Source organism: Clytia hemisphaerica, unplaced genomic scaffold (assembly GCF_902728285.1).
Source record: "Clytia hemisphaerica strain Z4C2 unplaced genomic scaffold, Clytia hemisphaerica genome assembly, whole genome shotgun sequence".
Taxonomy (NCBI): domain Eukaryota; kingdom Metazoa; phylum Cnidaria; class Hydrozoa; order Leptothecata; family Clytiidae; genus Clytia; species Clytia hemisphaerica.
This window is the reverse complement of record NW_027104315.1, coordinates 206,420-230,538: the sequence shown is the minus strand read 5'-3', so window position 1 is coordinate 230,538 and position 24,119 is coordinate 206,420. Positions and strand designations below refer to the sequence as shown.

General features: G+C 35.2%; 3 protein-coding genes across 3 annotated transcripts in view; 1 reads left to right on the top strand and 2 right to left on the bottom strand.

Annotated features, from left to right (window-relative positions):
* LOC136817585 (telomerase protein component 1-like) overlaps positions 1 to 7,231 on the top strand; it is a 108,715-nt gene extending 101,484 nt beyond the window's left edge. The window contains exons 15-20 of the mRNA XM_067073910.1: positions 322 to 398; positions 1,120 to 1,280; positions 2,400 to 2,679; positions 2,804 to 2,927; positions 4,243 to 4,404; positions 5,969 to 7,231. Of these exons, the coding sequence (XP_066930011.1) occupies positions 322 to 398; positions 1,120 to 1,280; positions 2,400 to 2,679; positions 2,804 to 2,927; positions 4,243 to 4,404; positions 5,969 to 6,210 (1,046 nt within the window). The 3' untranslated portion in view covers positions 6,211 to 7,231. The remainder of the gene's footprint in view (positions 1 to 321; positions 399 to 1,119; positions 1,281 to 2,399; positions 2,680 to 2,803; positions 2,928 to 4,242; positions 4,405 to 5,968) is intronic.
* Positions 7,232 to 9,385: 2,154 nt separating this feature from the next.
* Positions 9,386 to 11,860, bottom strand: LOC136817580 (somatostatin receptor type 1-like). The gene is made up of 2 exons (XM_067073904.1): positions 10,685 to 11,860; positions 9,386 to 10,107 (listed from the first exon to the last, which is right to left on the bottom strand). The coding sequence occupies exons 1-2, from the start codon at positions 11,501 to 11,503 to the stop codon at positions 9,733 to 9,735; spliced, it is 1,194 nt and encodes a 397-aa protein (XP_066930005.1). The 5' UTR covers positions 11,504 to 11,860; the 3' UTR covers positions 9,386 to 9,732.
* Positions 11,861 to 18,921: 7,061 nt separating this feature from the next.
* Positions 18,922 to 24,119, bottom strand: part of LOC136817579 (telomerase protein component 1-like) — a 35,171-nt gene continuing 29,973 nt past the window's right edge. The window contains exons 16-19 of the mRNA XM_067073903.1: positions 20,799 to 21,441; positions 20,332 to 20,455; positions 19,789 to 19,953; positions 18,922 to 19,249 (exon numbers count right to left, since the gene is read on the bottom strand). Coding sequence (XP_066930004.1) covers positions 19,002 to 19,249; positions 19,789 to 19,953; positions 20,332 to 20,455; positions 20,799 to 21,441 — 1,180 coding nt within the window. The 3' untranslated portion in view covers positions 18,922 to 19,001. The remainder of the gene's footprint in view (positions 19,250 to 19,788; positions 19,954 to 20,331; positions 20,456 to 20,798; positions 21,442 to 24,119) is intronic.

The following is a 24,119-nucleotide window of genomic DNA, read 5'->3' as shown; positions in this document are numbered from 1 at the left end:
AAATACACCTTTTCGACCGTAGCCGCCAATTGCCGCGCGGGCATATTTTTATTCGTTTTACCACCCTAAAACCGTCCCAGTCTTTTTTTCGCACCTAAAGACAAAAGAAAAAAGTGTAAAACAAATTTGATCGAGTTTAGGGTGGTAAATTAAATAATAAAGTGGCACGCGCCTGACCGCCCGACTACAATCGAAAAGGTGTATTCCTCTTTTTTTTAAAACATTTATAACTAAACATTCGCTCGATTCTTTATTTTTCTGCCTTTGGTTTTAAGCGTATATTTATCGTTAGATCTTGATGTCTCATTTCATTTATTCTAGCTGGTGAGCTTTTGGATGAGCTACGAGGACATTCTGAATGCATCAACAACATTTCGCTTGTCCCAGGAGGACACCAGGTAATCCTTCAATAGCCCTTTAACCACGATAAAATTAAAAGGCTCCAATCCGAATTCATTAGGTGCCGATAGGATAGAATTAACAGGGTCAAATCCAGACAGGTGTTGCCCATAAGATGGACCTAAGCATTTCTAAACGCATCAAAAGTTTTGACTATCCTGAGTTCCTCTACAGGAACCGTAATTTTCGATCTTTTCCCAGCTAGCACACAACGTTTTTCCAACGTTCATTCAATGCTCACAACGTCTATATAACGTTAGATGAACGTTGAAACAACGTTGTGTGCTAGCTGGGTTATCAAGCGCAAGACAAGTGCCAACATCTTTCAAATTATTTTCCTTACTACAATCGGCGCCGAAATATTTAGCACAAAAGGGAATTCCCTCCAAACTTTAAAAAAACTAAAATAATTTTTAGGTGCTTTCGAGTACGGTTTGGAAGTAGAATTTTAACTCTGAGTTTTAACATCAAACTTAAGACTAATTACCTAAAGATTTCAGGATCTAAAAGATCAAAGATTTTCCAATAAGACTGATAATATAGCCTGGATACCACTTAACCAAAAAATCCAATGAAGCAAAGTGGAAGTACACTGAAACTGCAATTCTCCCGACGTTTAAATTCTGAAGAAAAATAATTAAAATACCAAAAATTGCCAATATATTTCGGCGCTGATTGTAGATAATAACTTAAAGTATGTTATAATCATTTCTTGTCCAGGCCATTACGTCAGACCGAGGTAATGAAAGCATTTTATGGGAGTTACCCAATACGACAGGAATAAAAGATAACTCAACCAAGATGGCGGAAGAAAAAGTCAAATGGTGTACTTTTACTCCCGATGGTAGCCATTTCATAACTGTTGCTGAAGGATGGCTAAGGTATGACGTCAATGTTGAAAGTATATTCCCTATTACCTTATCGGGAAAAACTTCGTCGGGGAAAAATTCGTCACTTGTTGGTAGTTGATAAACGCATTAAGGTCGGGGAAAATTTTCGTCGGGGAAAATATTCGTCATTTGTCCAAAATTTCGTCACTTTTCCCCGACGAAGTTTTCCCCGATAAGGTATCCCTATTATAAAGTCGCTTTTACGTCTACCAAAAAGTTCTTCCGTCTCTGACGGACGGATTTTTATCCTGGCTAAGTATATGAATTTTCCCCTCGAAATCCTTCATATGTCACCTAAATTTCAAGGATTCTGAAACACAGTGCTTTTAGATTTCTGTCAGTGTGGTTATACTTTGGCGGTACTTGAACGATTGATAAGCCCCTGAACCAGTCCATTTAAGTTAAGGTAAAAATGGGTTCTTGCAAAGGGTTAAACCGTCGAAAATTCATATATTAGGTAGTATAAACTAGCTCCATATTCGGTTCGAACCGTCAAACGTTTACAATTCGTATCTTCAATAAGCTTTCCAAAGGTTTTAACTTAAAAGTTTTTTTTCAGATGAATTGTTTTTACCCTCAATATGATTATATGGTAGCAGGTATATTTAGTGAATAACGTATACAAAGTTATGATCTTCAGTTTTTATAAAGGTCAGTTTAGTCTAAATAGATATTTATGCGTTGACAATGTCATCACAAATACTCAAAAGGTTAAGATTTACCAAGCATTACAAGTCGCTTTCAAGAAACTTTTATGTATACGAGAGAATCATGCAAGCAACAGATATCGCAGAAAATTGTAATTTTAAAGTAAACAAAGTCGCACATATACCAGTCACAGTTTTTTCGCCACGTCACTTGTTCTGATTGGACAACTTGCCGGTACCGCACTGTGGTCTACTCAGCAAAGATAGCGCATTGTTTTGATACAACTGCTGTGACTTGAGAAAGACAAGAGTAGTTCACCTATGGTTTCAAGTAAGATATTTGTAATACAAGTAGCACAATGCACAAAAGACTAATCAAATCCAGAACCTACCCATACATTAATAGCCAATGAGACATTTTACCAATCATTCAATCAGCAAAATTATGTATTTTCTGTTAAAGGCGTTACGATTCAAAAACCTTCGAATTGAAAATATCAAAAGAAACATGTAACCATTATCGTTTGAGGGGCGTAATACACCCGGACGGGAAACACGTTATATTACCTAGCAAGAAAACGCATGTGGCGTGTTTCACTATTGAGGACTTGGAACAGGTCTCGGAATATCAAGCCCTCCCGTCAGATGATGGTTCGCTGACTTACTTGGCTCTGGACAAAACAGGAACAAACTTATTGGTGACTGAATGTAGAAACCACAATGCTGAAAAGAGTATTGCTAAGGTAAGATTTATTAACGAGAATTGAATATTTTCTTGTCCAAACTTTCAAAATGCTTTTGACAAAGTGTTGTCACTTGAATCTTTTTCACCTTTATTTGTTTTTTTCAACTTTATTTATTTCACAGGTTCTGGATGTGTCAGATTTGAAATCCTTCAAAGACAAATTAGTCATATCTGATTATGGAGCTCGTCTTTTCGGCTGTGCTATCAACAATGATGGTAGTTTAGGCTGTGTATCTGGTCACGCAGGTATATATAGCTCTATTTTCGATTTTATTTGACGTGTTTCATTGACCTTCGCTTAATGAAATCAACCAAGAACTTAGTCAACGAAAACCTGTCAATATCTAGCTTAAACAAGCAGCACGATGAGTTGCCAAATAAAACAACATTACCTTATTTTTCGATCATAAATAAAAGTAGTGTTGACTTTCATTAGCCTATGTTGCTACCTTTTCGTCAACATGAAGTCAACTATTAGATTTGCATTTACATCTATCAAGCCCACATTCAGTTTCATTAGTGAGGTTAAGTAAATCGGTAAAATCACGACGACGAACGAAAATTTAACAGGCTAGTGAGTTTCAACCAATCAAATTTCGTATTTTCACTAGCCTTATACATTTTTCGTCCGTCGTCGTGATTATCCTTGTATGCTTAACCTCAGTATTAATGACCGAGGACGAGATATCTCGTCATTATGTTCCGATCAAAAACGGCGGAATACCCCGTTTCGTTCTTTTTCTATCGTTGCATACTTCTTGTTTGCAGTTAGATAAGAAATTGATCTCAGATATGGACAAAAGAAGTGCAAGTGATCAGAAAATTAAAAGAAATTTTACTTGAAATACCCTTGAAGAAATGAGATTTCCCCATTTTTTCATCCCATGTTCCATATTTTTACTGACGAGCTATTTCATCTCTCAGTCGCGAACCCCTAAAGTACTTTCTGCCGAGTTATTTTGTCACTCAGCCTTTTTGACACGACTTGTAAAAAAGCCGCCGTACTTTACCAACTACCTTTTGAAAAATGGCTCTGTATTTTCGTTAAGAATAGTCAGTTCAAAAGGCCACGGTATTTTAGGCACGGATAAATAAAATGACGTGGTCGTTAAAGGGCCCGGGGGCACTCATGGTTCCAACCCACTCATGGTTCCAACCTACAGCATGTGCCGCCCTTAAGGGTACTCTAAGGTCCCGAATAGACGCCCCCCCCCGCTTATTAATTTTCGAAAATTTTTCGGACCCCCCCCCCGTTCTTATTAGGACCCCCCCCCCGCGTTTATTAATTTTCTAGTTTTTTGTTTTTGAGTTGAAGTGTTTTTCCATTTTATTACCCTTAATTTGCCCCTTGAAAATTCATAGAAGTACTTAGGTAAAAGGAAACTTCTAAATATTTTCAGACCCCCCCGTTTATTCAGACCCCCCCCCGTTTATTATATTTTGCAAAAATTTCGGACCCCCCCCTTTTATTCAGACCCCCCTACTATTCGGGACCTTTTAGCTGAATGTACTGTAAGGTGTTCGCTTTTTTTTCTGACACACTGTGTTATCTTTTTTTCAGGTACTCGTATTTTTGATATGTCTACTGGAGAAATAAAGTACAAATTTGACCGTGGATGTTTCTTCGTGAAGTTCTTCTCATCGAACTGTCTTTTGTACGCCCAGGAGAGCAATTTCTTTAAATTCGATCCAGAATCGGGTGAAGATGTCTGTGCATATAAAGGTATCATTTCTAAATTATCGGGTTTTTTCGGTGTTTAATTTTGGGATAAAAATTTATTAAAGCAGCTTTAACTTTTAATCTTTGATACCAACAAATACTACAATCAGTGACAAAATATGCGGCAATTTCTTGAAAAATCCTTTTCCCCCTAATATCAGTGTTGATGTGAGCTTTTTCTGAGCATGGTGGCAGCATTTCTACCCATCAACATTGATACTAATGGGGGGAAGGAATTCTTGCCACAATATTTAGTCACCGATTGTAAATACTTTGAAAACAACACCAAAATGATTTTCCAGGACGGATGAAGAATTTCTAGTATACCATACATGAACCAAATTTATACTCTAAAAATACTAAAATATTTCGCAACCCATATTTCACATTTTCTCACCCTCCCTAAAGCACCAATAAAATATAAGCTCGAAGGACTAGAATCGAATCTCCTAGACTGGAGTCGTTTATAATGCGTGTAATACTAATAATAATAATACGGGATTTAGTTTGTATAAACGACTGGAAGAATCCGGTGTTCCAGCCTTATAGATACCCCGGCTAGCTACGCAGAAACTTGCGTGGCGAGAGAACAATTTAATCAAGCAATAACAAACTCTCAAAACAAAATCAAATCAAATGAAAAACTTTCAATACACAAATCCACACACATGTTTTTCTCAAGAATTATTTTGAGCGGGAAAAAAATTATAATTGCAAATATTGACACTTTTCTTTTGTTTGGAGTTAGTGCACAAAGGTTTCTAGACGACTAAAATTTTTCCCTTTATTACTTTTTGCTTTATTTCTACTATGTATGAATTAGTCGTCTAGCTTGCTAGACTACGAATCTCCTTGATAAGAATTGAAGCCAACAAATCCTACCAAAGTTGCGTGGCCTAGCGCGGCCCGCCTGGATTTTACACAAATGGCAGACTGAAACTAAAATTTACCACTAAATTTTGAAAAAAATATCACTCGAAAACAAAAGAATTGCTAGATTCAATCCGTCGTCAAAAATACGGCGCATATTTTAAGGCTTCAATTTTTCTTGCCTGAGAAAAGGTTAGAGATTCGATTCTAGCCCTTCGGGCTTATACTTCATTCTTCAACCTCTTCCCTTAGTAAGTTAGTTTTTTACTTTATGATTGACTTCTCTTCGGTTAAATATGTGTCGCTTGTCACAATTATATGGTACTAGATCATCTACCCAGTATTAAGTTACGCGTTGGTGTATTTTAAAAGCTAATGTATAAACATACCATTGATTTTTAACTAAAAATGAAAATGTCTCAGGCACAGGATCTTCTTAGGTAACTAACCAAACTTCGCGTTATCTTTTTTTAAGAGTTTGGTACAGGCTAATGTCTCAATCTTTTTCATCAGTTTTTTTCTTGATATACGTAAGTCAAGATGATGTCATATTTTCTAATTGAAACACCCAAATAAAATAGGATTTTGACCACTGTGTTTCTCTTAATGGTAACTAAGAGTTGTCATCCCGGCTTTTCTCTGGCATTTTCGTTAGAAAATTGGCTTACTCATATTAAGAATTTATTTTATCACACAGGCCATGAAAGTACTGGACAAGATGCTTTACTTTTGAACAATGAGAAACAAATATTGACAGCTTCAGAAGATGGTACTTTGAGGCTCTTCGACGCCGAAACCGGGGAAAATATTTACGGCTTTTTCAATCATCGAGCGCAAGGTTATACGTGTTTAGCCTCTAATCCAACAGAAGATACCTTCCTAGCGGCTAATAATAATTCAATGGTCTACAATTTAAAAACATGTCGTTCAGATGTATAAACTTGGACAACTGAGAAAATGGGGTACGAATGCAATTTTCTTTCGACAACAATAATGTCAGATGTATAAAACTACGAAAACATTTAATACCAAAGAGAAGAGACTTCTTGAATAACCATTTTGGCAACTCTTGTTTGTTTGTTTTTGTACACTTTTGTATAATATTTTGAATAATATTTTATCTCCTAAACACAGTGCCGTAGCAACTGGGGGGCTAGTAGGGTATGCCCACCCCCCCCCCCCCAATAATTTTTTTCAAAAATGGTTATTTGGCAAAATGCAAAGATTTTCTTTTTTGATTTGTCATAATTGTCCAAAGAGTGCATTTTCAAGCAATCTAGAGCTCAAATTTTCAAAATTTTCCCTATCGGGCCAAACCATGGTTGGCCCTCGCGATGTCACTAAACTTCAGCCCTCCCAATATCAAAATGCTTCCTAAAGCACTGAAACAGGCATTATGTGGTATTATAACGCAATGGGATAGCACGATTGTACATTGTTTGAGGACCGAATTTCGACATGTCGAAAATACCTTGAATAGAGCTTTCCAGTTAACCCGAACTTTTTCTTTTACTGAAATTGTGTTAATTCCATTTGAAGTTTGTTTTTTCTTAGAAACGAAAAAAATCTATGTTTTCATTTTTTGCGGTATAGAAATTTTAGAGATGTAGTTGCAAAATCAATCTTCTTCTGTTGAAAAACAATTTGGATATAATATCATATATTTTGTCTTCACCTTAACAAAAACAACTCATTATGGTGTGTTTCGAGCAATGTTTCCATTTCATTTTCAAAAGGTACGTCAATTAGGATATTAAGGTAAGGTCTGGCTCAGGTTTTTTTAGTTGGGAGGGGTCCTATCTGATCTAAAACGCCCCTTATAGGCACAATGTAAAGTTTGATTACTTATTGAGTGTAAATAGTTATTATAAATATTTAGCAATAAGTTATTTATTTACTTTATGTTTTTATTTTCTTTGGGTACAAAATACTTTACGGGGAAAAGTTCTTTTTAATTCTACATATAATTTTTTTTTTTGGTATTTGCCGCACTTGGTAATATTATTAGAAAGGCATTTTTGTAATATTTCAAAAAGCATTTTATAAGCCTTTTTAAGATTGGTCCGGAGTTATGGCCTAAAGTCTGGTACGCGGTATATTGGCTAATTTTCAACATTTATATGCCACTTTGGTTTGAAGGGTTAAGGTCATCGGCTTTTATTCAAGCACATTTTTCACACATTAAGCTGTTTCATTGAATCCAGAAAATACGTTGTCATTGTAGTTGGGTAGCAGCGAATTCAGTCACATTTGAAATAAATTGAAATCGAAAGCATTATTCTTCATCACAAGCTAACGTTTCATTGTTTCGTTTTTTAGACTAGACTTACTTAGACTACCGGGTGACCCACGAAAAAGTTCGGACGTTTCTCGGCGTCTTGAGGCCGAACAAATGTCCCAAAGTGCTTGGAGTTTTATTATTTAGAAAGTAGATATCCTAACTTAAAATCCGAGCCATTACTTTTTAAATTTGACGCACAAGTTCCCTAGTTATGAGCTTTTAAACTCAAAATTCACTTTTCGGAAAGTGTAAAAAACAGGTAAAAAAGGGGTATCAAATTAGGTATTTTTAGACGTTTCTGATATACAGTTTTTGAGAAAAGTCCTTGAAAGTGCCAATTTTGATAAAAACTAGTCTTGGTTTAAACAAAAACTACTTTAAAAGGTGTTTTTAATAATTATTAATGTCATAAAACTCGTTAAATAAGTCAATTTATAAGAGATTTTCTAATTGATTGCATTAATTTAATACCTCTTTTTTACGTGTTTTTTACACTTTCCGAAAAGTGAATTTTGAGTTTAAAAGGTCATAAGTAGAGAACTAGTTGGTCAAATTTAAAAAGTGATAGCTCAAATTTTAAGTTAGGATATCTACTTTTTAAATAATAAAACTCCAAGCACTTTGGGACATTTGTTCGGCCTCAAGACGCCGAGAAACGTCCGAACTTTTTCGTGGGTCACCCGGTAGATATATTTGTAGCATTTTTTATAATTAATATATATTGTTTTTTATTTATTTTCTGTTTGGTTTGTATTGCACTGATATCACTGTTATTGTGAATAGATTTTTCCTTGATAGGAATACAGGACAAGACAGTCACATCTCTTTTATTGGATCTGCCTACTTTCTTTTAGATCAACCTTTGCAAAATGACAAACAAAAAAGTAATCAACTGTTTTTTACGACATTTTACGAGATTCTCTTTTATATCTTATCCATTAAGTTTAAAAGGCCCCCTTTTAAAACCCCAAGGCCTAGACAGAAATCTTCGACCTTTCCAAAATAAACTAACACTCGCAGAACTTTTCTTTTCTATACCTTAAGGGAGCTAAGTTTGGCGATAACCATTAGTTCTCGCCAAAATTAGTTTTCACCAAAGTTGAAATAATTCTTGCGTCGCCAAAATAAGTATCTAAACCGCCAAACTTTTTAAATATACCCCTGTCTCACGGCCCTGGTGGAACTTTTTTTCCTCAATGGGGATAAAAGTTCCTATTGAAATTCAAAAAGGGATAGAAGTTCTATTGTTCAAAGGTTAAAAAATCCAGTTGGGATGGTTTTGGAGTGCAATCTTTAAACATTTAATTTCGAGTGGGGATGAAATCAAAGTTAATTTCCCAGTAAGGCTGAAATCCCAGGGTGTTTTCCTACCGGGGAAAATATTTGCCAGATTTTCCAGCGGGTCTGTGACACAGGGGTGTTTAAATTAAACCCTAATTTTACCAAAAAGCCTTTCTTAGGCTTAATTTGACGGATTTATTATGTCATTTATTTATTCGCCAAAATAAGTTTTCACTAAAGACCCTTAAAAGCTCCCTTCAAGATTTCCAAATACCTAGCATAACATTTACAAACCCCCTTCTCACAGACCCGGTAGGATTTTTTCAGCCAGTGGGTGGGGATAAAAATATCGGACTGAAACTCGATGGGGATTACGATGGGGGTACGAGTAGAAGTGTGTACCAGACCCCTTTTTGAACGCGGCCTTGTATTTGTACGATACAATATGAAATACAGCATTTATTCACACGTTTTTAACCAATCAGATTGCTCATATTTGTTTCATGTTGACGATAAAAGTACAATATTATTTGAAGCAATATTTTCGCTTTTCCATTGTCATTAATAATATCTTCCTTGATCAATAAATTAATTAAAAAATTTCATTTGATAAATGAAATATAATAAAAATAATAACATATCAAATTAAAAATTTATTCAATTTATTTAATATTTTCAAGACCGATGACGAACATATCCGACATGGGTCATGAAGGGCAAGGCCCTCCTGTAACGCCCAGTTTGAATTTGAGAATTTATTTTTATCGGAGAATTGTCTTTCGTATTTTGTTTTCACCGGGACCCATTCCAACAATCCAAACATAGAATTTCTTACAACGACCAAACAACAGCCATTATGTTGCTCTATAGTGTCATCCAAATATCGACCGGGAAATTCGTTAATATGATCTAGCAACAACCAGTCTGTTATTCTCGGATGCTGCTATAATACTACAATTCCCTTTCCGTACGCTTGTCGGTGTATCCTCCACTTGTCGGTCAATTCGTCCGATTACCGTACAAACGGATTTACTCAACGCTAGCGGTGCAGCTGACGGTTGCCGTCGAGACGTTAATCTTCGTATACGGCGGCCCAACGCTTGCCGTAAATGCGTGTAATAGATTAATGGCGTAACAGCGGCGTTTGCAAAGCCGAGTATCATAAATATAGATTCGAGTTTATAATTACAGTTTGCCATACCGCACGTTGCTATGGGAAACCAACATAAAATGAATATGACAACAGTTTTGACAGCAAGTTGTACGAATTTGACCTGAAAAAATAAATGGTGGAAAATTTGGATTATTTCTTTAAATTTTCAGCCAATATAAAAGACCCTAAAATGATAAGGTCCACTGTGCAACCTAATTTCGTAACATAAAGAAGAGATACGAATTCTCCCTTGTGTCAGTAACCCGGTCATATCCAGCCCGGTGGATAACTCGGTGAAAAAAGTTGTCAAAAGGACCTAATTTTAAGGCCCGATGGGGTGATAAATGAACACGCTGGAGATTTATCCCCCCTCCCGGCGAAGATCGAGGTAAACGTTTTTTGCAAAGTCAAACTGATGAAATTTTACTATTTTCATAGTCCCCCTTGTAGATTTTGTTAGGTAACCGAGCCACTTAGGTCAGGGGTTAGAGTATACTCATTCAGTAGCGTAGACAGGTGGGGCGCAAAATTTGAGTAGGAGAGCAGATTTTTATGACACTCTAATTATATTTTTACATTATGAATAGATAATCAGTTTCCACAAAATTTGCTCTCCTACACAAATTTTGCGCCCTTCCTGTCTACGCTATTGCTCGTTCCTCCTATCCTATGGTTTACTGTAATAAAGATTTCCGTACCTCTCCTCGCTTTTCATCAAATTTACCGAGACTGATGATACTGCTTGATCTTGATTCAACACTTAACTGACTCGTTACATGCATCATGTTCGCACTTCGGGATCCCGAGCGTTCTCGGTACTGACGACTTCGTCGTAGTTCCCGAAAAATAACGATATAGCAAACGATGAATACGAGAGTTGTCGGGAAAGTAGCGAGCGGGAAAATCAGTCTGTTTAAAGCAAAGTGATCAAGATTCCTCGTAAAATGGAATAAATACATGATCGCGATAAATAAAATAGCAAGAAACCATACAGCGATACAAATTTTAATAGCAATCGTCTTTTTACTCTGTCGGTGTGAAATCGGATACTTAACAGCCCATACACGATCTAAAGTCAGTGGTATAAGATTCAACACGGAGATGAAAAGCGATAAACGAATGATGCAATCTCTAAATAACATATATTTGTCGTATGAGAATTCGTGTTGTCGGGATTCGAAAGCGTAGTCGGTAGATTTCACGAGAATGATAACAAGACCGACAAATAAGTCGCCGATAACCATGTTTATCATATATACGGTAGCAATCGGGTTATGCTGTCGGCAACGTCGATATCTCAACATGTAATAAATAACTACGACGTTAAAAATGACGATGACGGCACCGATTGACGGAATGACGTACGATTCTAATACGTCAGTAAGAGTGCAATGTATATTTTCGTATCTGGTGATAAAGGTTAGTTGATGGAGTGTCTCGTTTGTCTCGTTTAGATCAGTTGGTAAAGGATCCTGATGACTCATCATCTCTGGTGATAAGAACTGCTCCGATGACATGGTGCTCTCAATATGAATTGTCTATGAGTTAGTGACTGCGTCGCGATTCCGGTCTTTAAAATTCACAACATGACGATTTTATGATTTTTAAGTTTTGTTGTGCGTTTCTGTAAAGTGTTTTGCTTATAGTTTGCTTAAATGTTTCCCTTAAGTTGTGTACCTTTAGTCAATCCAGCATGTAGTGAAAGTGTAGCAGCTATGTTTTGCACTCGTGTGTTTTCTCTTTCAGTTTTTTTGGTCCAAAAATATCACCCTAAACCAATGTCACACATATGCTTTGACCACTGAACTTAGCAATGTGATTGTGAGGTTTTGAATTTTATTTATTTCTTCTTTTTTAGAACTTTGTATAATTCTAAAAATAAAAGATAAAGTGGTTATTTTTATTATTAATTTTTTATTTTTTATTTGATATTTTTTTGAAAAAAAAACAACTCTTCCCTTCTGCTGCAAAACTTCTGAAAGCTTGAATATGGAATACATTCTAAAATAGGAATATGTAATAGTTATTGCACGGTGCAGAGTACAATATGGGATATATTTTTCGAGTTCAGAATTTTTGTCATATTTAAAATATAAACAACTCTGAATAACGAGGTCCTAGAAATCAAGAATAACGGCCTGATTATATATATAAACAACAAGCTATTGATTGACTTCTATGCTTCGGCACTCCTGGATACCTGGAGCTGCAAAGAATATACCAACGCTTGTATGCGAGGAAAGTAAGGCTTAATCAGCTGAGAGAAGCTATTTGGGATATTCAGTTTAAGATTTTACTGTAAGAACTTATTAATTATAAGAAAAACGGATTTATAGGCCTAAAACTAGTCCCTGTTACAATATTTTTCCCCCAAAAACCGATAAATTCATAAAATGATACTCGGTAACCCTAAAGCTTTATCGTCACTCGGCATTTACTGTAATTTAATGAATTTACTAGAATTTTGGAGCTGTAAACAGACCGAATGGATAAATTACTCGTAATTCTCTTAAAAAAAATTTTTAAGATCCCAAAAAATCCCATAACTTCCAAAACATCTTTCGGTCTCGTAAACTTTTCTCTCGTGATTTATCCCTCGGAACCACTGACCTTTATATTCCCTGGACCAAGTTTCTCAATCCCGGACAAGCAAAATCTTTGATCGGAGTTTAAAAAAAAAAACCTTTCCCGCTTTTGGGACTCCTAACGAGTTTTGCCTGCAACTCCTTGCTAATTGGCTAATTTGACTTTAGTTCTGAATAAATTTATCTTGACACTTTGATAGAGCCATGGTGATAGATAACATTTACAATTTTCTTTAATTTTTCAATTCTATATACCCCTCTCCCATGTCACATTTATTTTCATTGAGCCTAAACCAGATCAAAATCTTTTAACATCTGAAATTTCTTTGACCCTTTCCTCATATAAATATCAAAAATTGTTGATCAGATATCATTTGACGTCTAAAAACATAACTTTATTCTTGAAAATATACGTAAAAGGATAACCAACAAAGGATCTACATTTAAAACCTACATTTTTGGTCAAAACAAGGAAAATTTTAGGTTTATTATTTCATAAGAGTGTTATATTATTATTTTGACCCTTCCCTTATAACCACAAACCGTTTCCTGTGGTGGAGTCAGACACGAGATGGAAAAAAAAGATACAAAATTCAGACATTGAAAAAACTTAACGCTCCTGTTTAACAAATGACCTTTCAATTTCATATCCAAAGTAAAGAGTTGTATAAAATTCCGAGAAGAATTTTCCATTTTTCCAGAATTCTAAGTAATCAGACTTTTTCAGGGAGTTTGATTTGAGCTTGTGCTCTCCAAGATTACCAGGCATATATTATTCCATTTTTCAGGATTGAACGGGGCGTTTTTGTTGAATTTCCAGGGGCTGAATTTAATTTTCCAGCATATTTTAGAGCTATACTGAAATTTCCATACGGTATGAGAAGGCTGCTTTTCGTTTGCTTACTCTCCTTTTCAATGGGCACAAACGTCTTTTGGACGTCTAATGTACGTTTCTAGGACGTCCAAAGGTCTTAAAGCCGTCCATTGAATGTCCATAAGACGTTGCGTGCCCATAGGGTAAAACTTTTTTACATGAGCTACACAGTGAGTCCACCAACCTTAGTAAGCACGTGATATCATCAAATAATAACAACAAAAAAAATTAGATGACCGTTGAAACAGTTTTCCAGCCCGGGGATGGGGGTACTTAAGCAAGTGGGTGCTGGGTATGTGCGGACGATAGGGTCGGATTTTTCACCTTCCAAATTCTTTCTAAGGGTTAAAAATTTGAAAAGTTTCTCTTAGAATAGAAAACTATTCAAAAATCGAAGAAATATTTTCAAAAAAGTTTCTTTAAGAGGCACTTTTTCAATGTAAGGGTTGGTTTTGTAAGGTCCCACCCGCACATACCTGTCATTTGCCAGTCATTCTCTACTAATTGAATTCCTTTCAATTACGCAATGCCTACCAGTAACCAATTAACCTTTTTCTTAATAGTCGCCAGTAATTAAATACAATCCAATGAATAGTAATTTCATTCAGATTTTCCCGCATTGTAGAATTTTATTCTAGCGATAAAAAAGCGGTTTTCGTCTAACAGGCTAGGTTCTACAATCATGGACAAAATATTTGAGAAAATGCTGTGTTTAAACATGAGACTTAGGACCTCAGGATCTCAGTATTTAAAAGCTCAAATTTGCTTCATTAAGGCTTGGAATATAGCCTAGAAGCCAGCCCCTCCAAAAGCGAAATATTCAATGAAAGAAAGTTGAAGTGCTCGCCCGAACTTTAAATTCTAAAAAACGTTAAAATACACCAAAATGTCAATATATCTCGACCATGATTGTAGGAAGTAAAAGATCAAGACTTTTTGGCAAGATTAATCTAATTAAGTTTATCAACCCGGTGATATTTATATTGGAAGTTTATCGTGGCTTGGATCACGAGATATACATTTTGCCTTAGATGGCGATGGTATGACAGATTCGAGTTCTTATGAAAATTCAGGATTCGAATCAAAGAAATACAGTAGTTATAATAAATAGCAATGGGCCAGAACAGGGATAATTGAGATAGCACACCACTGTCTCGCAGCCCTGGAGGAACTTTTCTTCACCAGCACGGATAAAGGTTTTTATAGAACCCAATGGGGATAGAAAGTTTCTTGTTCCAAACTTAAAAAAAGTAAGTGGGAATGGTTTTGGAGTGCAATTTTTACATCCAATAGGGAGGGAATTAAAGTCAATTTCCCAGAGTGGGGCTGAAATTGTAGGGTATTTTTCCAACCGGGGACGAAATTTCGGCTAGATTTTCTAGTGGGTCTTTGCCACAGTGATAACGTTATCTTTTTCCATCTTCCAGTGAGTTTTAACGAAAAAATAAAAAGCTGATTTACACCACTAGAATGTGCTAACTACCTTATTACACGAATATTACTAGGCAAGTATCAACGGCCTTGAAATTAACACGCAAAAAAATAACACGAATTGGTTTTAATAACACGGCTGGTTTTAATTAAGGGGTTTTTTAAAGAAATTTTTCAATTCGTGTTAATAAAATGACTAGTAATATTCGTGTAATTCGTGTCTAATTGCTTTAACTTATTACCTAACACCCACTCAGAAAATTGTTATTGATATATAATGGCTATAAAAACAAACAATTTATCTTCTTGTTGTTAAATATGATACCAAACCCGTCAAACAGTTTCACATTCCAAGAAATATCCATAAAAAAGACACCGTCAGTGAAATATAATATAGTTCAGTGTCTGCCAAGTAATTTATTTTCTAATTTTTTGCAGGAAGTCTTCCTCTAATGAAAAAATATCAAATTTTTCAACTGCCAAAGATAAAAAGATGAAACAATCGTCTTTGCAAAAATCCCAAGCCCGTCGAAACCGTCACCGATTCAACTTCTTTTTTTCATAATCTTCAATATCTCAAAATTGAAAATGAAATATCCAGAAAACGTTTCGAATAATGACTGTTTGAATAAAAAAGAAAACAAAAATGCATAGCTAATTTCAATTCTGTGTAATTGTCATGGCAAGAGAATAATTACTAAATTGCACTGTATATTCGTTTTAACCAAATTAGCATTGCAGAGATACAAACAAAACATCAATATAAGAAAATAATATTCTACACGTTTTTTATAAGAACAAACTATATAAGAACATAAGGCTTCGATATCAAATTATTATGAACAAGTTAAGAAGATTTTAAGGCTTTGTAGACTCCAAACACCCAACCTCAGCAAACTAAACAAAGTATGCTGAAAATAGGAATACATTAAGAACTTTTTTTAGAGTTAAAACTCCAAAAGTAAGTTAAAATAAAAAAATTTGGATGCTCTTATAAGGAAAACGTCTGCCTATCTTCTAAAACAAATGAGTTGATTTCTGATGACGTATAATGGTGTTTTACATAATTATCTATTTGTAATACCTATGATTTGTTGATGTTATAAGCATAATAGTTTCAGGAAAACATAATTGTTAGCATTATGAACAATGCGAGTCCTAGAAAGGAAAAATAGTTTTACGAAAACTAACTAATCATTAACCCCTTTTAGTAGCTTTTAACATTTTAACTCAAATACATAATTCAACAAATTTCAAGTGGTACAAAATTTTTATTAAAATTGTATTTACGTTTCTTATAATAAAATCAAAAAGCCACTTTATAAAGGAAATGAAATGATCTATTTTATAAGCACACATTGTAGACACACTTCCAATATTAACATTATATCAGGTACTCAATATTTTTGACATAGCCTTTGTAAAGTAAAGAATTTTGGGCGGAATTTGCGGTTTTAGTGAAAATGCACCAAATTAACGTCCCGCCAAAAGTAATTTTGTCACTATGTGCAAAATTAAAATTCATGCCAAATTTGATTCATGGACTCCCCGATTCGTACTATTCCAAGCCTAAACGGCTTTTATGCTTAATTTGATAAAATTATTTGGCCAAAAATATATTCTTCTATCGCCAAATTCTTTTCTCGGTCATCTGCTAAATGAACCAGCTTATCACGCTTTATACTCAGACCTTGATAAATCTATCGCTTGAGAGAGGGCCCTTTATTAGCTAAAAAGTCTCCTGAGCTTTTGAGTCGCTATAGTCAGCTTTAGTCTGCCTAATATTCTTATAAGTAAAAACAGCTAAGAATTGACAATTCTTTTGGATTAGGTCGGATGTATGTAAAAGCAGCAATAGTAATTAAGGAAGCATTTAACTTGCAACAGCAAGGAACTCATTAAATTTGTTCAACAGAAATATTAAAAATGTCATCTTCCATTGTTCTTATGTTTATTATAAAAGTGTCGATTCGCTTCTTTTTCCTTCATCTTCTTCTTTTTCACCCATAACGTTCCTTGCATCACGGATATTATTTTATTCAGACATTTCTTTATTATTTGGAAAAGGGTCATTAAAAGGTTCTGTTTTTAAATAAGAGTGATATCGTTTGCTTACTCATCAATTTCAATTCACAAGCTTTTTCACATTGGATTGACAAAGATGTGGAGCAAGATTGGTCAAAAAGAGGGAAAAAAACATTTTTTGCTTCTATCAGCATAATGGAACAATACTGTCCTGAAATGAAATATGTATCTGATATGAAACGGGAACACTTATGTAAAAAGAAAACCTTTAAGATATTCTCCAGTCTAGTCTTATGTACTTTATGAACCTTTCTTATGATGGTCCTTTGATATTCTAGCATACTACTCTAAGGTTCCGAATAGTAGGGGCGGCCGAATAAAAAAGTGGGCTCAAAGACCGCTTTTGATAGCTGAAAATATTTCAGAAAAATAAATAAATGGCGGGTCCTTAAAATAATAAACGGGGGAGACTTTTATTTGAGACCTTAGATTAGACAACCAATTCAGATATAGTAGAAAATAAGTAAATAATAATGGAAAGGACAAATTGTAATTAAACAAGGATATTAACAAAATATTGGAAATGTGATTTGTTGGTGTTTTTCAGCCTTTTTGAGTGGTTTTAGGCCAAAAAAATGAGTATTTTAATAGAAAAAAAATAATTTTTGCAAGTTTTCTTTTTTTACATTGCAAAACGTTTTTTTTTTTTTTTTTGGATTAGCTAAATTTTTTCGCACTCGCTTCGCTCGCGTTATTTTCATAAAATATTTCCGTAGTGCAAGTGGCTTTTTTTCGATTCGCTTCCTCAGTATTGATAAATCAACCACGCAAATGGCCTTTCTCCCCAAAGGAAGGTGATGAGATAGATATGAACTCAAATGAGAATTTCAACATTTCCGTGAAAAGAAGCTCTCGATGCACTCTGTTATATAGTAGAACAGTCTAAAACATAGTGCTCTTAGTCAAATAAAAAAGTGTAAATATCGAAATTTTCTCCTGCCGGCACAAACCACGGTTGCGCCTCCTTAGTCACTAAACTTCGCTTCCTTTATGCTATTTGTACGTCGAAATTAGATCGTTCATCTAATGAAGATAACAGCAGTTGAAAAATGAAAGTTTCAACAGGGTGTCCCTTGCTTCTTTTTTGTCAACAATTCTTGCAGTTGAAATGCCTTTCCTTACGAATTAGACATAACATAAATTCTAACAATTGTCGGTGACGGTGTTTGAAGTTTATTTTGTCCGGTATTCCGGTATTTTGGGAAAAAAATGCCGGTAATTCGGTATTGAGTACCCCTTAAAACCCCCCCTTAAAAGTAACGTTTAAGTGTTTTGTTGAAGTGGTTTGAACTTCCAGATTGTGACTAAAAAGGTCATTCAATTTTCGTATTATATGAAAAATCTGAACAGTTGTTGAAACAAATTTTAGTTGTGTATATTTACAGGTTACATTATCGTACCAAAAGTGCTTATTAAACAATAACTGTGGATGCGTATATATATACATTTTAAGTCAAATTTCCTGCCATTTTGGCTACAATAAAGTGCGTAATATAACAGGCTCGTTTGGAAGCGGGGAGGCTGAGGAGGCTTTTGAGCTAAATAGACTTTTTTCTCCAATCCCCGACAAATTCTATCTCATCTTGAGCCTATAGACCATCCACTTTTACGGTTGTTCCGCCGGGCCTGTATTTGATAAAAAGGGGAATTCCCTGCAAAATTTTAAACACTACGAATGATTTTTAAGCGTGAAATGTAGAGTTATTGTAACGAGTTTTAATAACATGAGACTTAGAACTTACGACCTTAGGATCTCAAGATGCAAATGGTCAAAATTGTTGCAATAAAGTTGAGAATATAGCCTAGAAGCCGTTGAACCTCGAAATCGAAATATCAATGGAATAAACCCAGCCGGCACACAACGTTGTTTCAACGTTTATCTAACGTTCACAACGTCCATATAACGTTAGATGAAGGTTGAAACAACGTTGTGTGGCAGCTGGGAAGTGAAGTGCTGAAATTACAATTCTCACCCGAACTTTCAATTCTAAAAAAAAAACACGTTAAAATACCAAAAATTATCAATATATATGTTTAACTTTAGTTGACTGCGACATTATTAACTGTTTTCAACAGAAAAAGCAAATAATTTTCATTTGCCGCTAAGAAGGTTTTACCAGATGGATGAGCGGCTAGAGATGTGTATTCATTCGCCCGATGGTTGAAAAAGGCATAGACATTTTCTCCTGTTTCGATGTCAAATATTCTCAGAGTTCCATCCCTTGAAACTGTCATGATTTGAGTTTCATCGTTCAGAAAAACAACATCGACCGGGTAATTACTGTGACCTAGAGTGAAATAAGTGAAAAATTTTACTTTTAAAGGATAATCAGATGGTTTGAGTTTTTTTGTCTGAAGAAACCCTCTGTGGTTTTGAGTAAAATCGCCAACTGTTTTTGTTTTTTCTGAAAATGGGCTCACACACGCTTCTTACGTTGAAATTCTATTGTTTTCTTACTAAAAGCCCAAAAATTGTAATTTAATTATCTCAACTTTGGGAAATATTTAGGCAAAAAATATTTTGAGGTCTTGCTCAGGACAATAGATATGATTCCACATGCTAGATATCTCAAGCCATCTGATCATCCCTTCAACAAATAAGAGTGTGGTATCCAAAGTGAGTTTACAAAGATTCCCGTTTATTTATATATCCGCTGAGATTACTTTTCTATTGGGTCCATGGCGCGGGTCCATGGACGACATTGCAATGGTGCATATCATGAATAACGGATAAAAAAAGCACTGACTGCGTCTACTTCTGGGTAAAAATTTGTCTTTGATTATTTTTGATAACACTCATTTTGATCAGTCCGATGAAAAATTATACCTTTGTATTCACAGACATCTTTTTCTGATTCTGGATCGTATTTGTAGAGATTGTTCCCGTCAGCGTATAAAAGACAATTATTTGACGAGAAGAATTTGCAAATAGCTTTTCCACGGTCAATTTGATATTTCCCCTCACCACTTGTTAAATCGTAGACTTGAATACCTTTAAAAAGAACAAGTCTGGTATAAAAAAACAGGAGCTGTGTTTCATCAGGAACTTGAGAAAAGAGGAAGAGAATTCTACTATTTAGCTATAGTCTTAGCAATCTATTGTTCTATTGAAATATCTACACCCGATCGATTGTCAAGAGTAGATGTTTTTTCCAGGGAATACGGAATAACTAAAAACCCAGTCGAAATCTACGAAGCAATACACAAAATCTATTCAGAAAATCCAGGCACTGTCTGAACGGCCGGAAGCCTAAAACTGCCGTGAGCTGAGAACAGATTTTATTTTTCATTACTATCCTCTCAGAAAGTTCGATAGAACGACCACCAGATAAATATTGGCAATTTTATAATTTCTTTATGTTATACTTACAGTCAGGCTCAGAAATACAGCCTAAATCAGCATCTTTATTCAAATGACAACCTTGAACTTCTTCAAGTTCAACTGGTATTTCTCGTTCCAATTTAAAGTCTTTCAAATCTGACACATCAAACATCTATTGTAAAAGAAATCTTCAGGTTACTAAAAGGTTAACGTACTGTACGCTCGAAATCTATTTACACACTCTCACTCCTTTATTTTTGGACCTACCGGGAGGTCCTATAAGTTAGTGTTTTTTGTTCGTTCGTTCGTTCGTTCGACGATTACAATATTCCACTCATGTTTGTCTTTTCAACGAGCACAAAATCGCTACTTAATTCAAATTCTATCAAAAGTTATTGAGGTTTGAAAAACACTGCCAGCAAATTTGAAATAGACTTGAATACATATAACATTCGTACCAAAACCAGAGCCTGCATATGCATATAAAAATTATGTATATAGAAAAAAACATCTACCTTAATAATATTTCCTGTATTACCATCCTCTGCAACAACCATTAACTTCTTGCCAGTAACGTCTAGAGTCATGCATCTTAGATCAACCATACTCCCATCATCTTCTTCATCATCGTCAACATTTTCAGTTTCCTCACCGCCATCTCCGCCATCTCTGTTGTTTTTGTCTCCGTTCCCGCCATTATCAGCGACGTCATCATTTATTTTACCGCCATCTCCGTTGTTTTTGTCTTCATTCCCGCCATTATCAGCGACATCATCATTGATTTTACCGCCATCTCCGTTGTTCTTGTCTCCAATCCCGCCATTATCAGCGACATCCTCATTGATTTTACCGCCATCTTCGTTATTACATCCGCCCTCGCTGTTGTTTGTATCGCCATTAGCACCGTCATCGCCGCCATTGTCAGCGCCATTCCCATCATTATCTTCGCCACTATCAGTATCATTAGACTTACGTGGAAGGATTTCAAATTGTGAGACTAATTCTAAGTCATTGACGCTGTAACAAGTAATATGTTTTTCGCTAGTAAAACTGAATATGTGTTTCCCGTCGGGGTGTATGAGGCATTGCGAGTCACTATCACTATAATACGATCTTTCTTTAGATATTTTCAGCTCTAGCGTGGCCGTCTCGTAAAGCCTGTAAAAAAAATGTCAAGAAAATTAATTTTTTTCGAAACACTTATTGATTCCCAAATGTACACGACCAGTTATTAAAAGTGTTCCAATTTTTAAGTTCAGGGTGTCCTTACCCTATTCAACCTAGGCTTTTAGTGGCGGTTCTAGGAACTAGGGGTGGGGGGGGGCTTTTCCTGTACCACCCCTTAACTTTTGATCTAGTGGGTCTTTTTGGATGAATTTTGTCACACAAGATCCTTGTCACATAAGGTTTTGTGAATTACGAGTAATGTTCACCTTTATCAATCATTTTACCTAAGTAATTAAAATATTATAATTGCGTTCGATTTGGTTCGACTGGTTCGATCGTCGATTCCGTTCGATTGAGATCGTCTGGATAAAATTGGGTGCTTTTTCACTACGCTAGATAGATAAGTGGCTCTCATCAACGGTCCTTTTCATAAATTTCTAAGGGTTGTAAAAAATATACAATGAAGATTCGTGTTTAACATCAGATTTTGATCGCTTTATATTAACATTCCAGATTTAACGTCGAAAATTAGTCATTAAACCTTTTGTTCTCCAAGAGAGGGGTAGACCTCTTTTGGCTTAATGACCAATTAAGCGAAAAAGGGAGCATAAATAATTTGGTTGCCATAAAAGTAGCAGAATGTGCAGTGGGATTCTTTTGTAAAAAATTGATCATATGGGAAAAGTGTTTTCTTTCCCGATAAAGTTGAAGAGTAAACTTTCATCTGTATGGATTTGATACAAAAGACGAGGAATCTTGTCACAAAAAATGTTCATTAGAAGGCTGTAATTCTAAATCCCTTGGTATGCGAGTTGATGATTTTTAATAAAATTTTCTTCAAATTCAAAGGGTTGTAAACGCTTTGACAACTGTTTTGGGAGTCAGTAATGCTTTTGTTTAGCTTTGTTAGCTTTGTTTCAGCTAATCGATTTTCGCCAGACAGTCTCAGTTAAAAAACCAACCATTGTGAAGGGATATGACGACCTCTCTCATCACTTGTATGTATGATATAGCTCATTCAAAATGAATTTATGGAATCGCCGACTAAACGAGTTTCTTCTTTTCCTTACCTTCCGCATAAGGAGGATTCCTAAACGTCGCCTTCTTGAATATCCATTCAGAGCATCAACATTTATCAGCAGTGGAATGGTTTGGTTTTTGCATAAAATGGAACAGGGATATGTTATAGCGGAGCTGGATAACGCACATTTAAAAAAGCCTTGTTCTATCTCTGTCCCTGACATTAAAACTTGATATGAAATTTAACTTTTTTATTTACAAACTCGTGAAATTTGGATTTCCTCTTAGCCAATGATTCTGCTGCTGCATTTATCGTTCACGATTAAAAACTTTTAATTATCAAGAGGGTCTGTAAAACATTGGTGAATGACAATTCAAAAAAATGAAAAAACATTGTTTTCATTAGTAAAGTTATAAGAAGCTTCTTCTCTAAGATTATAAATAGTACTTTTTCATTTGAAATACCGCGCTACACCGCGGGGTGCCTCACTTTCTAACTGATATTTTCAGATAGCAAGTCGGTATGTCTGATTATGGAAAAAATTTCAAGTCAATTGAAACAATATTTGTCAAAATATTTACATCCGAAATTTTTAAAGAGAAATCATGAAAGCTTCTCAAATTCATAACACACGCTGATAAAAATAGATTTCATTTACAAGGAAGCTTTTGGGGTATCTTCTACAAATATTATTTTAATGAAAAGCGGGAACATCATAGCAAAATATGTGCAAACGTACTGCATGAATACTTTGTCTGCTTCATTTTTCTTATAAAAACAGAACACTCAAGGGGACAGAGATGGATTTCTATTTTCAACAGTTTACAATAGAAAAGACAAAGAAGCAATCCGCTAAGGAATTCTCGTCCTTCATCCAGCTCCGCTATAACATATCCCTGAATGGAAGAACTGCCTCCACTGGCTGCGTTTAGACCAGCCTGGCATTTGTAATTGCTTGCAGTATTCTTTTGAATTCTATTGTTCCGCGCAATTGTTCGGTTTGTCAAATGCCTAATGATGCCAGCGTGTTGGCATTTCGTTGGCATTTGAAATGCCATTTTGAGCAAAGGAATCCCCTTTTCTGGCATTTCAAATCAAACAAACGAACCAAAACAAAGAAAAAAAATGACATTTTTGATTTTTTAAAGTATTTGCACGTTTTTTATTCAGTTCTTTCTATAGATTGTAAAATTTGCAAGATTTGCCATAGCCTAGCCCTACGGCAAAAGGTTTCAGTCTTAATGACTGCAGTTTTTGAGAAATTCCATGCTTTTCATTGTTTGATCTGTCAAAGTTGAACTTGAGGGAATCACCTTTTCAGTAATGACTCTAAAAAGACGATTCCTTAAATGCCATGACAGAAAATACAATGGAAAAGCTATTAAAATCGAATCCCTCATGAGCAAATGCCAAATTACAAATGCCAGTTGGTCTAAACGCAGCCACTGTTGGAGAACTGTTCATAAAAAACGACTGACTTATAATTACTTTCAATTAAGTTTTGTCAACCATATGCGGCAATTAACTCCAAATTCAAAGGGTCGTAAACGCTTTTAGAACTGTTTTGGGAGTCAGTAATGTTTTCCTATCAATTTTCTTTGTTTCAGCTAATTGATTTTCGCCAGACAGTCCCAGTGAAAAAGCACCC

Coding starts and splice junctions, on each gene's coding strand:
- LOC136817580 (XM_067073904.1), bottom strand. CDS start 11,503: ATGTCATCGGAGCAGTTCTTATCACCAGAGATGATGAGTCATCAGGAT. Junction 10,108..10,684: donor TTGATGAAAAGCGAGGAGAG/GTACGGAAATCT, acceptor TTATTTTTTCAG/GTCAAATTCGTACAACTTGC.